The 15,358-nt window shown below is 34.9% G+C and overlaps 1 protein-coding gene across 1 annotated transcript; it reads right to left on the bottom strand.

Moving 5' to 3' along the window:
* On the bottom strand, positions 1 to 3,809 carry LOC132546265 (sodium-dependent glucose transporter 1-like). Its single transcript, XM_060209977.1, has 3 exons — positions 3,591 to 3,809; positions 2,278 to 2,563; positions 1 to 1,028 (listed from the first exon to the last, which is right to left on the bottom strand). Exons 1-3 carry the CDS (start codon positions 3,807 to 3,809, stop codon positions 1 to 3), a joined length of 1,533 nt encoding a protein of 510 aa, XP_060065960.1.
* Between the last annotated feature and the right edge of the window lie 11,549 nt (positions 3,810 to 15,358).

Here is a 15,358-nt window from a genome sequence, read left to right as displayed (position 1 = left end):
TTATTGGGAAATGTTGAACATTTTGTGTTTTTTCCTTGAATATACAGAGTGTAGCACCATGAAAATTACATTGAGCACGCTAAGTGCGGACAGTATGACGCAAAGATAACAAAACCACAGAAGGGAAACATTCTGCATGAGATATCCAAGCAAGGAAGGACACAACAGTGGACCCAAATACCCCGTTACCAAAAGGTAGCTGGACACTTTTCCACCAACTGAAATCAGATACGAGTTGATCCAACTTAGAGCTGAGGGCCATATAACGCCAACAGGTAGTCCAATTATGAATACAGAAATCCAAACTCCAAGGTCGGCTAACAAATGTGCACTTGTTGTCAGACATACAAACCCAAAGGCGTAAAGTGTAACTGCAAATAATAAAGTGGTATAGGATTTCATCAAATGTACCATAAATATACCAACACATCTGCCACCTAATGTTGCAAACATCACGACAGAGGTTAACAAAGCACCAGAAGTTATTGACCACTGCAAATACTGAACACAGAATATTGTCAAATAAGCAATGAACAGTAATTCAGTTGTACTGTAAACCGCTGCAAACACTCCCACATTGATAAGTTGTAGATAATTTACAATCCTTGGTAATTCTCCTATAAACTGGTATCGGACTGTTTTAGATGTCTTTGTAGCTTGTGGTCGCCGTCTTGTATACAATACGATAAATGGAATCGCAATAAGAAAAGTCATTACTGCCGATATAGAATAAGCAATATATAACTTCGATTCCGAAACAACAGAAGAGTTGTTTGGTAAATCTAATGTATTGTTGCTATACGATTCACTCGTAAAACAGCAATGACTGATGTTTGGATGTAAAGTCGATAATGTCGTCATATCCGAGATGTTCCGATGACCTTCGTCATTTTTTTTCTCCCGTAAGAATGGCGCCGTTGCTATTGGTGCCAATGCCGAGGAAACAGATAAAAATGCATAAAGTATCTGAACGTAGAGACGTCCTCTTCTTGTTGGTCCCCAGATCGACATGGCTGTTGATGTAACCGCTTTAAAATGGAATGAAGGAATTAATAGTGTTGTGCAGAGGCATATTGAAATAATCGTCACTCTCTATGGTTTTGCATTTTCTATAAATATCCAAATTTCTATTCATGAAATTGATATCGGATTGCTAGATTTGTCCACAACCCATATAAACAGCGTTGTATTACTGTCTAGTTGTTTAACAAACTGTTATCAAAGCTTTAGTAAAAATTGTAAAACACTCTTATGTTGATACTCAAGAAATGGAATAATGATATATGTAGTGGATGCTGGATTCTCGCAGTCCAGAAATGATCATTCACAGATGGGGAATTGAACCTTTTCTGTCTCGTTGTAGATAAAGATCGAGTTAGACGGCTGCTGTAGAAATCTATCTTGCCCTTTATTTCAAATTCTTTTGTGTATGTTTGTGATTAAGGTTAATAAATCTCATTATTTCCAGACTATACGTTATCAATATATGTGAAAGTGAAATGAAGAAATTTGCAATAACTTTGGAACCGTTCTGTGAGAAGCCCATGGATAAATTTAGACTGTTATGAAAACAATAAGAAAGCATTCAAAATAAGAACATAGTTTGTACCCATGCAGAGTTATGCTGAAATTCGACCATTTTCATGATTTCGTTATTTTCATATTTTTCCTTTGATATGGACATAAATTTTTGGAAATATAGTTTACCACCATTTGGTAGTGAAACCCTTTGATAAATGATAAGGTGAGCCAGCAATAAAACGCTATTTATATGGATCTTTGTGAAGCTTTCAAATCCAATATTACGAGAGGGTCTGTGGCCCTTTCATAATGTTATCTTTATTCTTTATTCATTCGAATTACCTTGTTATTCAATAAAACTCACTTCCGGCGATCCTCAAGACCGCTACTGATACTGACCCTATTTTCTTTATGCAAATTACATCATTCTAATATCGCTATATATTCCCTCCGTTATCGAAAGGATCCTTATTAGGATTTTATTTAGATATGAAATAATCTTAATTAAGCTAAAGAATGAATTCATCCTTATTCTATGCATTAATATGTCTCAATATCTTATCAAGCTACAACAAGGTAACCCTTAAGACAACTATAGCTATTGACCCCACTTTCTATGCAAAATTACATTCCCGTGTCAAATGTACCCTTTCAGGAATTTTCGCAATATTGCAAAGGAATAGTTTTATCCTTATTCTACGCATCACATTGTCCCAACATCAAACTGGAACAAAGAGTGTCATCTTATATGCTAACCGACGTTAAGAACTCCTCCGGATATCCCATGTAGCGCATGTGCTGCTATCATGATCTCGTAATGGAAACACCAGGGAATAGTTGCAAGAACGGACCCGTTGACCACAAGAGATATCGCAAACATAAGGTATGCGTTCATCTTTGAGTACAAAACCCCGCCGAGAGCAGATCCAACCATACGTCCAGTGAAGTATGACGTCATATATCCCGACCCTCTATTCAGATCTGTGTTGGTAATGTAAACAAGGTCCGGAAAAGCAGGTCCAATCTGGGCAAGCGCCCATCCCTAAAATGTCAATATGCAGCATAATTTTCAGAATACAATTCTGACGATAAGACAAAAGCAGCAATGAAAACCACTTTTCAATACAAATTAAAACTAAAGCAAAATAATGAATTTAGAACAGCAGAACCAAATAATGGAACTACATAATACGTCATACAGCCGTTGCTGCCTACTAAGAACAATCAGTAATTTTTAAAAGTTGTTAAAGCTAGGAGTGACTGAGGTAAGACGAATGTTGAATGTTGAAACCAGACTGAGATGGGAATCATCACATTACTTATCACATTACTCCAAAAAAGATCACTCTTCTTGCATGTCACTTAATGACAATTTTGTGAGTGTGTGTTTGGCAATTATTATTTTTTGCATTCGACAACGTTCTTTTGTCAATTTTCGCAATTGTGTTTTATATCAAAATGATCAAATATATGAAGGGATGAAGGAAGAGCTTCTTTAATTGTGAAATATAATGTATTGAAATACGTAGTAAGAGGAGTAGCAGGACACTTAATCCCCAAATCAATATGAATGATCCGCCATCCGTAACAAAAACCTTATCCACAGCAGGTACGCCTAAATTATTTGTATATCTTATAGGAAACTTCGGACACAGTTTTAGCATTTAAAACTGGCCTACAGTTTAGCATTGCCAGGCGCCCCCAGCGCATGATGGTCTTAGTTTCATAACGGTTTTCTTAATCTACTTCACGTTGTTTTGAACGTCCGTCCAAGCAAAACAGGTTATGGGTTCAATACCCGAACCGTGACATATCAAATTTATTGAACGGGTTTCACAAAGAATGATAACCCAGATAATGTTATCTTGTCCATGTATTACATCTTAATGCTATGGTACTTCACAGGAACAGACAGTAGCCCAATCAGCCATGGACGTTGTTTTCATATAAATCTATTTCATCCAGAATCAAACTCCTAAATGTGAGTTATGTTCTCCAAATACCGTTCCTTTTTTCAGACATTTTTGTTGATGAAATGAATAGTCATGCTTACATAATCAGTAACTTACCAGGACCATGAATACCAGAACTACAAGGATGCTGAGGATGAAATTGAACCGAATTAACTTGTCATCTTTAATTTCCTTGATTATGGATACGTTTTGGATATCTGTTGTACGATCCTTTAGCATTCTGTTTTTCTCTTCCGAAACATGTTCGATGTCAGACGAACCATGTGTGTGAGGATCCACTGTTAGTACTTCCGGCTCTTCAAGGTCTTTTGACATTTCTGTAGTGTTGTAAAGATAGCACACGGAAATTAAATGTTTTTAATCATAAATAAGTTGTAACATATAAAATACTACTCTCGAGACTTATTGTTTGTATCCAACGTATTTGTAATTGAAGAACGAAGAATATGTATTTTATTTACATTGGGCGTTTGATCGTGACGCAAGGCAGGAGATACTTAAAGTAAAGTTATGAGAAATATTATAATTTTAATAAAACTACAATGATACATCTAATCGTAATACGAATTTGTGGAAGAAATTAAGAAATCCTTGGTACATTTACCATCATAAAATTAATATTTACAAAAACGGGCCTCTTCTACAGATTATTAAACAAATAACTTTAATAAGATAACAGATTAAATGCGTAACTATTCTCATGTTTATAAAAAATACCTTATCGTTCCTTCGTTCAGCAGAAGAAGAATGATCCGAAGTCTAGTTTGTTCACTGTAGTCGTTTGAAAATCACAATGTTTTTTAACAGCGAGAATTTGTTTTTCACTTTCTTAAGGAAGTCGATCACGCCAGTGATATGAACAAGTATTTTGTCTGCAAATTATGTATTCAAAGCCAATCTATGAGAAATGACTTTTTATCAGAGTAAAATCACAAGAGAATCTGCAGCATAATCGTATATCACAGAGGTGCAACGTGGTATCGTGGTAGTTTTGGTAATCGAGGGCGAGTCCTAGATAGTCGGCCGCCAGTCGAGGACGGTGCGTTTCTATAGCCAGATCTATTCTAAATGCGATTATGCATTGTCATGTATGGCGTACAGCGCAGCCCATGCCATAAAAGGTATGTGTACTTCATTGTGTCGTTTACAGTACTGCGATATACCATAGGAAAGACACCAGACAGTTAAAGAATATAATCTGCTGCATAACAGATGAAGGAACTAAAAATAGGCCCCCAGCATATGTAGATATTTTCTTATATTGAATTCCCCTATATCATACCCAAGCAGTTTTGAGGACGTAAAACCGCCAAACAAACAAAACAAAAATGACAATACTTCAAAATGCACTAAAGTCAGAGAAGTAAAATCTGAAATAGAAAGTGGTTTTGTGTGACGACTCCAAACATATAGTACAACATAGTTTCTGTTATCTGGCAAATGGGGGACCCCTCTATATCCCCACATGCTGAGATGAATGTCAGGCGTCTGAAACTTTCAATTCATGTGCACGTAAAGCAAGGTAAATGATTACATAATAACAGCAACAATATCCTTGACCTTATAACTAAAACATTCATATTTGTCTGCGATATTGATGATCTTCATACGTGTTTCAATAACTCATGGTGGTGGGAAAGTGGGGATAAAGTTGTTTTATGTACCGTCTCGTTTATCATTTCATAGTCAATTCCGTACCTCGTGAAGCTCTCGTCAGATTTTGTTCACTCTTATGCACCGTAAAACCGCGCTCTATACCTGATCAGAGTTAAAAAGTCAGAGGCCACACTCAAAAGATTTTGCAACGTACGGGACCAAGTTATAGATGTTCAGACAATTTCTGGTCGTGTACCACGTCGTCCTGATTTCTGAATAAATTACCAATTTCCATAGTGCATCTGTTGTATTATGCGATTTGTATGTTCTGAATGTAACGGCTATTCGAAATTCTATGCCTAAATGTATAACCCATTAATATAGCGGTACAAGACAATTTAAATCTTTATTTGTTTTAGACCTAGATCTAATGTTCCTAAGATCATGGGGAAGTTTTAAGTCGGTTTTAATGACCTAATTTTCTTTGTGCGATTTGAAACAGGAATGTATGTTTTTGTTTTGGTTGTAATTAGTATGAATGCTGATCATACTGTCTAACTAACCGATTATAACATAATCAAATGTAACTTACTTCAAATAAACCCTATATAACTAAAAATATTAAATCAAATGTAACTAAATAAAACAATATCACTAGCTGACCGATTATGATTAAACAACCAAATATAACTTTACAATGAAATATAGCTATTTTCTCCGTCAAATAAACTACCAAAGAGCGTCAGTGAAAGTTGATGCGAATTCGCTTGGATGGCCAACTACGTTAACTTCTGCAGGATTTTAATTAACTGTGTTGACAATTATTTATATCATTATGACATTATTAACGGTTCGTCAACAAATAAAAGGTCATGAAGGCCATAAAACAACCAGCGATCCAAATAGGAAATACCATCAAACAAAGTGAAAGGTAAAAGACAAATGCTGAAAATCTTAAAGGGGTATATAATCACAAAAGATTACAAAATATAAATCAATCTATGTCTGGTGTAGATTTATCTGTGTTGTATAAAACTATCATTCACTACGTGTTTCAGAAAACACAATGTTCGTGACAGTGAAATTTCGCTTTTCAGGTTGTAAAGGAAGTCGATGAAACTAGTTTCTGTTTTCACAGCTGAACAATGAGATAAGCCCTTTTAACCACAAGGGAATCTATGTTAAATCCGCATAGCAGACAAGTGCAACGTCTAAAGTCAACAGGTTATCAAAGACAGTAGGTACATTTTGGTAGCTGATATGTGGAACTTTTTAAAAAGCGATTATATAATGACCTGTTCGCTTTACAGCTTAGCCCGTGACGTAATTGGTGTGGGCACTTCATTATATTTTTTATTTCAGTAAGAAGATATCAACTAGTCAAAGAATATTGTTTGCTTTATAACACTTCATGATTGTTAAAGGAATGAAAAATTAGCCCCAGCATAAGAAATTACAAAGAACGTCAGTGAAAGCTTATTTCAGATTTGTTTGGATGGCCAACTACATTAACTTCAGCAAATTATTTGTAGACTGCTGAACATACATTTTGGTTTATTGTCAGTGTGTTCGGGTTGTCTCCCTTGATACAGATACGCCTCGGCAATATTTAGGCGCAACAGATCGAATGGGAGTATGACCGAATGTAACTGGTTTTTGATTAGAAACAATAATGTTGATGTATAATGGCATATTTCTGCAGTCCAATTACTTCTAGACAAATTCCAAAGAATCACGTATTATAACATTGACGTTGCGAATAATTTCGATGCTCTTTAATTTTTCATAGTTGTAGGAATCCATTGTTCTGGTATGTTTTTGCGTAGGGTTAGATGGAAGAACAAGATATCGAAAACATGACATATCAAAAGTATATGTTGATATTATTATAACAGGTATATACTCAATTTCACCACTGTTTGTAATATTTTGATGTATGATTTGGCATCAATCGTAAAGAAAATGATTACGAAATCAAGCATCTTCGTTATATGATTAATTATTTGATATAGATATGAGGATTACTTATGAGATTCGGAAATAAATTAATGCTGTTTTTGACAGAAAATAGATAACGAAAACTATCCAAAAGATGTCCAGAAGCAAAACACACAAAGAGGGTGCTAGGTCGTACAAAGTGTACAATATATCAGGCAATTCTTGCACAATTTTGTTGCAATGCTGCAGCACCGTGTAATTTCTTACAATGTTTATTTTCTGTATCAATGGTAAAGAGAAGAGAAAAAAAAAATGAAAACTCGTTTATTGTTAATACAGTCGGTGATAAAGGGATCTATGCAATCCACGATAGAGTTATTAAAACAAATATTATTAAGATCATCCGAAGACTAACAAAGTGTAGTGCTGAATGCATCATCAACAACTACGAGTGAAGTAATCGTTTTCTTCTTCAACATCCATGGTCGCCATTTTATATGCCTATCAAAATCATTCGTCTTTTATTACTTTGAAGCACATTTTTCGAGGTTTTATGTTCTCACCACGATCATGTAATATGAGGAAAGGTCTCAAAAGGGACACGTATATAAGAAAACAAATCTCAGAGAGATAGAACAGACAGCGAAATATCAAGTATTGCAATGGGTGTAGTTGTTCCTTTGGTAAAATTGACTGATTACAATATGACACATAGAATGGCGACTTTTGTTACTGGGAAATGTTGAACATTTTGTGTTTTTTCCTTGAATATACAGAGTGTAGCACCATGCAAATTACATTGAGCACGCTAAGTGCGGACAGTATGACGCAAAGATAACAAAACCACAGAAGGGAAACCTCCTGCATGAGATATCCAAGCAAGGAAGGACACAACAGTGGACCCAAATACCCCGTTACCAAAAGGTAGCTGGACACTTTTCCACCAACTGAAATCAGATACGAGTTGATACAACTTAGAGCTGAGGGCCACATAACGCCTACAGGTAGTCCAATTATGAATACAGAAATCCAAACTCCAAGGTCGGCTAACAAATGTGCACTTGTTGTCAGACATACAAACCCAACGGCGTAAAGTGTAACTGCAAATAATAAAGTGGTATAGGATTTCATCAAATGTACCATAAATATACCAACACATCTGCCACCTAATGTTGCAAACATCACGACAGAGGTTAACAAAGCACCAGAAGTTATTGACCACTGCAAATACTGAACACAGAATATTGTCAAATAAGCAATGAACAGTAATTCAGTTGTACTGTAAACCGCTGCAAACACTCCCACATTGATAAGTTGTAGATAATTTACAATCCTTGGTAATTCTCCTATAAACTGATATCGGACTGTTTTAGATGTCTTTGTAGCTTGTGGTCGCCGTCTTGTATACAATACTATAAATGGAATCACAATAAGAAAAGTCATTCCTGCCGATATAGAATAAGCAATATATAACTTCGATTCCGAAACAACAGAAGAGTTGTTTGGTAAATCTAATGTATTGTTGTAATAAGATTCATTGATGAAACAGCAATGACTGATGTTAGGATGTAAAGTCGATAATGTCGTGATATCCGAGATGTTCCGATGACCTTCGTCATTTTTTTTCTCCCGTAAGAATGGCGCCGTTGCTATTGGTGCCAACGCCGAGGAAACAGATAAAAATGCATAAAGTATCTGAACGTAGAGACGTCCTCTTCTTGTTGGTCCCCAGATCGACATGGCTGTTGATGTAACCGCTTTAAAATGGAATGAAGGAATTAATAGTGTTGTGCAGAGGCATATTGAAATAATCGTCACTCTCTATGGTTTTGAATTTTCTATAAATATCCAAATTTCTATTCATGAAATTTATATCAGATTGCTAGATTTGTCCATAACCCATATAAACAGCGTTGTATAACTGTCTAGTTGTTTAACAAACAGTTATGAAAGCTTTAGAAAAAATTGTAAAACACCCTTATGTTGATACTCAAGAAATGGAATAATTATATATGTAATGGATTCTGGATTCTCGCAGTCCATAAATGATCATTCACAGATAGGAAATTGAACGCATCATACAGATTTTTGAAAAGCTGACCTTTTCTGTCTCGTTGTAGATAAAGATCGAGTTAGACGGCTGCTGTAAAAATCTATCTTGCCCTTTATTTCAACTTCTTGTGTGTATCTTTGTGATTAAGGTTAATAAATCTCATTATTTCCAGACTATACGCTATCAATATATGTGAAAGTGAAATGAAGAAATTTGCAATAACTTTGGAACCGTTCTGTGAGAAGCCCATGGATAAATTTAGACTGTTATGAAAACAATAAGAAAGCATTCAAAATAAGAACATAGTTTGTTCCCATGCAGAGTTATGCTGAAATTCGACAATTTTCATGATTTCGTTATTTTCAATTTTTTTCTTTGATATGGACATAAATTTTTGGAAATATTGTTTACCACCATTTGGTAGTAAAACCCTTTGATAAATGATAAGGTGATAAATTGGAGGAGCCAGCAATAAAACGCTTCCGGAAATCCTCAAGACCGCTACTGATACTGACACTATTTTCTTTATGCAAATTACATCATTCTAATATCGCTATATATTCCCTCCGTTATCGAAAGGATCCGTATTAGGATTTTCGTTATAGTTATAATGTTGAAATAAAGACAAAAATAAATTCTAACTTGATTGTTGATATTATTTAGATATGAAATAATCTTAATTAAGCTGAAGAATGAATTCATCCTTATTCTATGCATTAATATGTCTCAATATCTTATCAAGCTACAACAAGGCAACCCTTAAGACAACTATAGCTATTGACATTCCCGTGTCAAATGTACCCTTTCAGGAATTTTCGCAATATTGCAAAGGAATAGTTTTATCCTTATTCTACGCATCACATTGTCCCAACATCAAACTGGAACAAAGAGTGTCATATTATATGCTAACCGACGTTAAGAACTCCTCCGGATATCCCATGTAGCGCATGTGCTGCTATCATGATCTCGTAATGGAAACACCAGGGAATAGCTGCAAGGACGGACCCGTTTACCACAAGAGATATCGCAAACATAAGGTATGCGTTCATTTTTGAGTACAACATCCCGCCGAGAGCTGATCCAACCATACGTCCAGTGAAGTATGACGTTATATATCCCGACCCTATATTCAGATCTGTGTTGGTAATGTAAACAAGGTCCGGAAAAGCAGGTCCAATCTGGGCAAAGGCCCATCCCTAAAAATGTCAATATGCAGCATAATTTTCAGAATACAATTCTGACGATAAGACAGTCAAAAGCAGAAGTGAAAACCACTTTTCAATACAAATTCAAACTAGAGCCAAATAATGAATTTAGAACAGCAGATCCAAATAATAGAACTACATGATACGTCATTCAGCCGTTGCTGCCTACTAAGAACAATCAGTAATGTTTAAAAGTTGTTAAAACCTAGGACAGATTGAGGTAAAACGAATGTTGAATGTTGAAACCAGACTGAGATGGGAATCATCACATTACATATCACATTACTCCAAAAAAGATCAGTCTTGTTGCATGTCACTTATGAAAATTTTGTGAGTGTGTGTTTATCAATCATTATTTTTTGCATGAGAATTTCTCTTTTCCGGAACATGTTCGATGTCAGACGAACCATTTGTGTGGGGATCCACTCTTAGTACTTCCGGCTTATCAAAGTCTTTTGACATTTCTACACAATTGTGAAGATAACAAACGGACATTAAATGTTTTTAATCATAAATAAGTTGTAATATATATGTTATGCTCGGGACTTATTGTTTGTATCCAAACAATTGAAGAACGAATAATATTTATTTTCTTTACATTGGGCTGTTGACCGTTAGGCAAGCCAGATTTTACCTATGTGAAATGATGTGAAATATTGTATTTATAATAAAACTACAATAATACATCTAATCCTAATACGAATTTGTGGAAGAAATTTAGAAATCCTTGGTACATTTACCATCATGAAGGTGATATTTACAAAAACGGGCCTCTTCAGCAGATCACTAATTAGATAGCTTTAATTAGATAACAGATTAAATACGTAACTATTGTCATTCAACATGTTTATATACATACCTTATCGTTCCCTCATTCAGCAGAAGAATGATCCGAAGTCTAGTTTGTTCACTGTAGTCGTTTAAAAAGGCACAATTTTTATAACAACGAGAATTTGTTTTTCACTTTGTTAAGGAAGTCGATCACGCCAGTGATATCAAAGAAGGTTTTTGTCTGCAAATCCTGTATTCAAAGCTAATCTATGAGAAATGACCTTTCATCAGAGTAAAAAATCACAAGAGAATCTGCAGCAAATCCGTATATCAGAGAGGTGCAACGTGGCATTGAGGATTTTTTGGTCATCGAGGGCGATTCTCTGTTTCCTAGATAGAATGTCGAGGACGGTGCATTTCTATAGCCAGAACTATTTTAAATGCGATTATGTATTGTCATGTATGGCGTGCAGCGCAGCCCATGTCATACAAAGTATGTGTACGTCATTATGTCATCTACAGGTAGCAGTACACAGTTTCTCGGTGTGGCCATGGGTGATTTTTTTGCTCATTAGATTACCCCATTATAAAGGTTTTAATTAAAAATGAAAAAAAAAATCCTTGCTAAAATTGGTCCTGTCATGTTAAAGTGGACAATGTGGGGTTTCATTTTTTTCAGGATAATATTTTAGCTTTGTGTTGGAGATTACTATTTGGGCAGTCTTCTGTGTCTGTAGCTTTACAGGAAGTGAAACTTTCATAGTGTTTACATGTGGTCATGTTATGAAGAATTTCCGAGTTGGAATTTGCTGAAATGTAAGTACTTTGTTACCATGACAGTGTTGTTGATTGTAAGATAGGTGATTAGAATTAAATTTCTCCTAGAAAGTTGTAGTGTTGGATTGGAATTAGCAGTATTTTTGCATTTTTAGCATTTTTTCAGTAGGTAACCATGACAATCAAATGTCAGAAATCAGAGGAATTTTTTTTTTTACACAAATTTCATCTCTCTACTGTTAATGTAATTGTTATACAGTTTATAAATATATATACATGTAATGATGTATTTTTCATAACCAATCTGCTATACCTGTATATCTCAAACATGACAAATAATTTCAGGAAAAATGCAAATTAACTGTTTACTGCTACCACAGTACTACAATTTACCGTAGAAAAGATATTAGACAGTCAAAGAATATAATGTGCTGTATTACACTGCATAACAGATGAAGGAACTAAAAATAGGCCCCAAGCATAGGTGGATATTTTCTTTGATGTATTCCATTCAGGTGATAATGAAAAGACTATTACAATACTTTAGATCACATTTTCCATTTTCCCCATGTCCAGTCCTTCTTTCTGAGCTTTATTGTCTTATATTGATTTCCCCTATATCATACCCAAGCAGTTTTGAGGACGTTAAACCGCCAAACAAACAAAACAAAAATGACAATGCTACAAAACGCTCTAAAATCAGTGAAGTAAAATCTGAAATAGAAAGAAAATAGCTAAGTGAAGGTAATATATAATTTGGTAAGTTGGTAGTTTTGTGTGACGACTCCAATCATATTTGTTCTGCTGTCTGGCAAATTGGGGACCCCTCTATATCCCCACATGCTGAGATGAATGTCAGGCGTCTGCAACTTTTAATTAATGTGCACATAAAGTAAGGTAAACGGCTGCATAATAACAGAAACAGTATCCTTGACCTAATAAATCAAACATTCTTATTTGTCAGCGATATTTATGTTCACCATAAGTGTTTCAATAACTAATGATGGTGGGAAAGGGGGATCAAGTTTCATACGGAATCAGTTATATTATGTTCTGAATGTAACGCCTATCCTATGCCTAAATGTTTAACTCATTTATATAGCGATACAAGACAACTTTAACGTTTATTTGTTTATACCATGATCTGATGTTCCTAAAATTATGGAGAAGTTTTATTTCGGTTTTAATGACCTCATTAAGAAATGTTGTATTTTCTTTGCTCGATTTGAAGCAGGAAGGTATGTTCTTGGTTTGGTTGTTATCATTATTATACTGTCTAAGTAGTCAATTATACCATAATTAAATGTAACTAAACAACCTACATTAACTAAACCCGATATAACTAAAATTAACTAAATCATGTGTAATTAAATAACCTAATATTACTAGCTAACCAATTATGATTTCATAACCAAATATGAATAAAACAATAAAACATAACTATTTTTACCAGCAAATAAACTAACACAGGGTGTCAGTGAAAGTTTATTTCAAATTCGTTTGGATGGCTAACTACGTTTACTTCTTCATGTTTTTTGATTGAATGTAATGAATATGGATTGTGTTTTATTGCCACTTATACAATATATTTCATCGACAGATATACGTGTCACAATACATACGGATTGTCTCCCTTGATACGGATACGTATCATGGCCATTTGTCTTTTATCAATTTAAACCATTTATCAAACAGGGGCAGGAGGAATGAAATACATATGCCAATAATAAATTGCACTCCGTACAACCTATCATCGGTGAATGGTCTCCATGCTCTAGAGACAACCACCGAGACGAAATTGTTCATGCTCGTCTCCGGATGGGCCATACATATCTTACACATTCATATATGTTGAAAAGCGAAGATAATCCTCGGTGCATAGTATGTGATGAGCCATTCACCGTTAAACATTTTTATTGGACTGCATTGACCTTCTGTCTACTCGAGAAGTTTTATTGTAACGTTACATGTCTAAAGAACCTTTTTGAAACTGTTGAAATTAATAAAATTCTAGGTTATCTGAGAGATGTTGGTCTACATGATAGACTATGACTTAACATTTTAATTTTTTGAAATAATATAACCATATAAGATTTTCAGCTTTTACCGCTTACCTTTTAGTTTGATGTTATTTCTTTTTTGGATCGCTGTGTGTTTTACCGGTTGATGACCCTAATGACATTTTATGTGTTAACGGGCCGTTAAGAATGTACTGATAATGATAAAACCTTTTAGTTTGTTTGATTTTTTTCCCTTTTTGGATCGCTATGTCTTACATCAGTTGATGACCCTAGTAACCTTTCATTTGTTGATGTGCCGTTAAGATTGTAATTATGATAATAATCAACTATCATGGCATATTTCTGCAGTCCATTTACTTCTGTCCAAATTATCACGTATTGTAAGGCAGTAGGCATGGTTTCGATTGCTCTACAATTTTGTAACGGTTGTAGAAGTCCCTTGTGCTGGAATGTAATTATCTAACATAAGATGAAAGAACAAGATTTCGCAAAGCATGACATTATCAACCGCTCCCCACTGTTTAAAAGTTTGTGTTAATATTACGATATTAATCCATTTCACCACTGTTTGATGTAGATCATCATTTACTGTTCATAATGTAGGGTCATCTTTGTTAGCCCATTAATTCGTGGTTATATATATGTATGTATAAGAATTCATATAAAATTGGAAAATTAATGCTAATTTTGACAGACAAGAAAAATATCCGAACTGAACTCTTCCAGTAGCAAAATGAACCAAAAGGGTGCGAGCTCGTACACCGTCTCAGGTAGTTCTTGAACAATTTTATTGCCATGATATGGGAACTTTTAGATTTGTAAATTTGCCTGTTTCTAAGCTGTTTCCATGAAAAACTGAAAACTCCTTCACCGCAATAGACATAAAAATTCAAATTAGATTCAAGATCATTTATAGACATTTTGTGAAACACGTTTTGTCGTTGTATCAAACAGTTTTCCAGATCAAATGACATCAGTACTTGAGCTTGAGAAACCGAGTTTGTGTAAGGGGCATCATCTGCATACTCTAGATACTAACTGATGTTGCGTTGCTAATCCGAAGGTCAATGTTTAGGTGTCGAAAATCAATCCTTGCTCCATATTTACAGATAAAGAACCATCAAACAACTTGATCTGCAGTTCTTACCTTACATACAGTTCGTACCTCGTGTTGCCAACTTGCATTGCTTGTTCCATTGGACTGCCAAATCCTGCAATATCTTAACTCACACTCATATTCATTGTAATCATCTTTTTCAAGATTTCCCCACAGTGTGTAAGATTTCACTTGATTTAACTGTTAGAAGCCGATGGTTAATGACCTCCAGAAAGTTGTTGGAAATTAGAAGGTCAAATCTGTCGATAATCTTTTTACGGTATCTTGTCTTTCTACCTCAACTTGTACAGCGTCCGGCTTGTAACAAACGTTAAGTATAGGAAGACTAACGGTATTGTGATCACAGGTGTTAAAAATTTTTGAGGATTTGTAGGAATTGCAAAGTG

Source organism: Ylistrum balloti, unplaced genomic scaffold, assembly GCF_031769215.1.
Source record: "Ylistrum balloti isolate Yb309-2 unplaced genomic scaffold, AGI_CSIRO_Ybal_v1 Utg369882, whole genome shotgun sequence".
In the NCBI taxonomy this organism is placed as follows: Eukaryota; Metazoa; Mollusca; class Bivalvia; order Pectinida; family Pectinidae; genus Ylistrum; species Ylistrum balloti.
This window is presented reverse-complemented; position numbering and strand designations above follow the sequence as displayed.

What these genes read in the sequence shown, in the direction of transcription:
- LOC132546265 (XM_060209977.1), bottom strand. Translation starts at nt 3,809, where the DNA reads ATGTCAAAAGACCTTGAAGAGCCGGAAGTACTAACAGTGGATCCTCAC. An exon ending in TTCTGGTATTCATGGTCCTG is followed by an intron (nt 2,564 to 3,590) that starts GTAAGTTACTGA and finishes TTGACATTTTAG; the next exon opens with GGATGGGCGCTTGCCCAGAT. An exon ending in CGGAGGAGTTCTTAACGTCG is followed by an intron (nt 1,029 to 2,277) that starts GTTAGCATATAA and finishes TCCATTTTAAAG; the next exon opens with CGGTTACATCAACAGCCATG.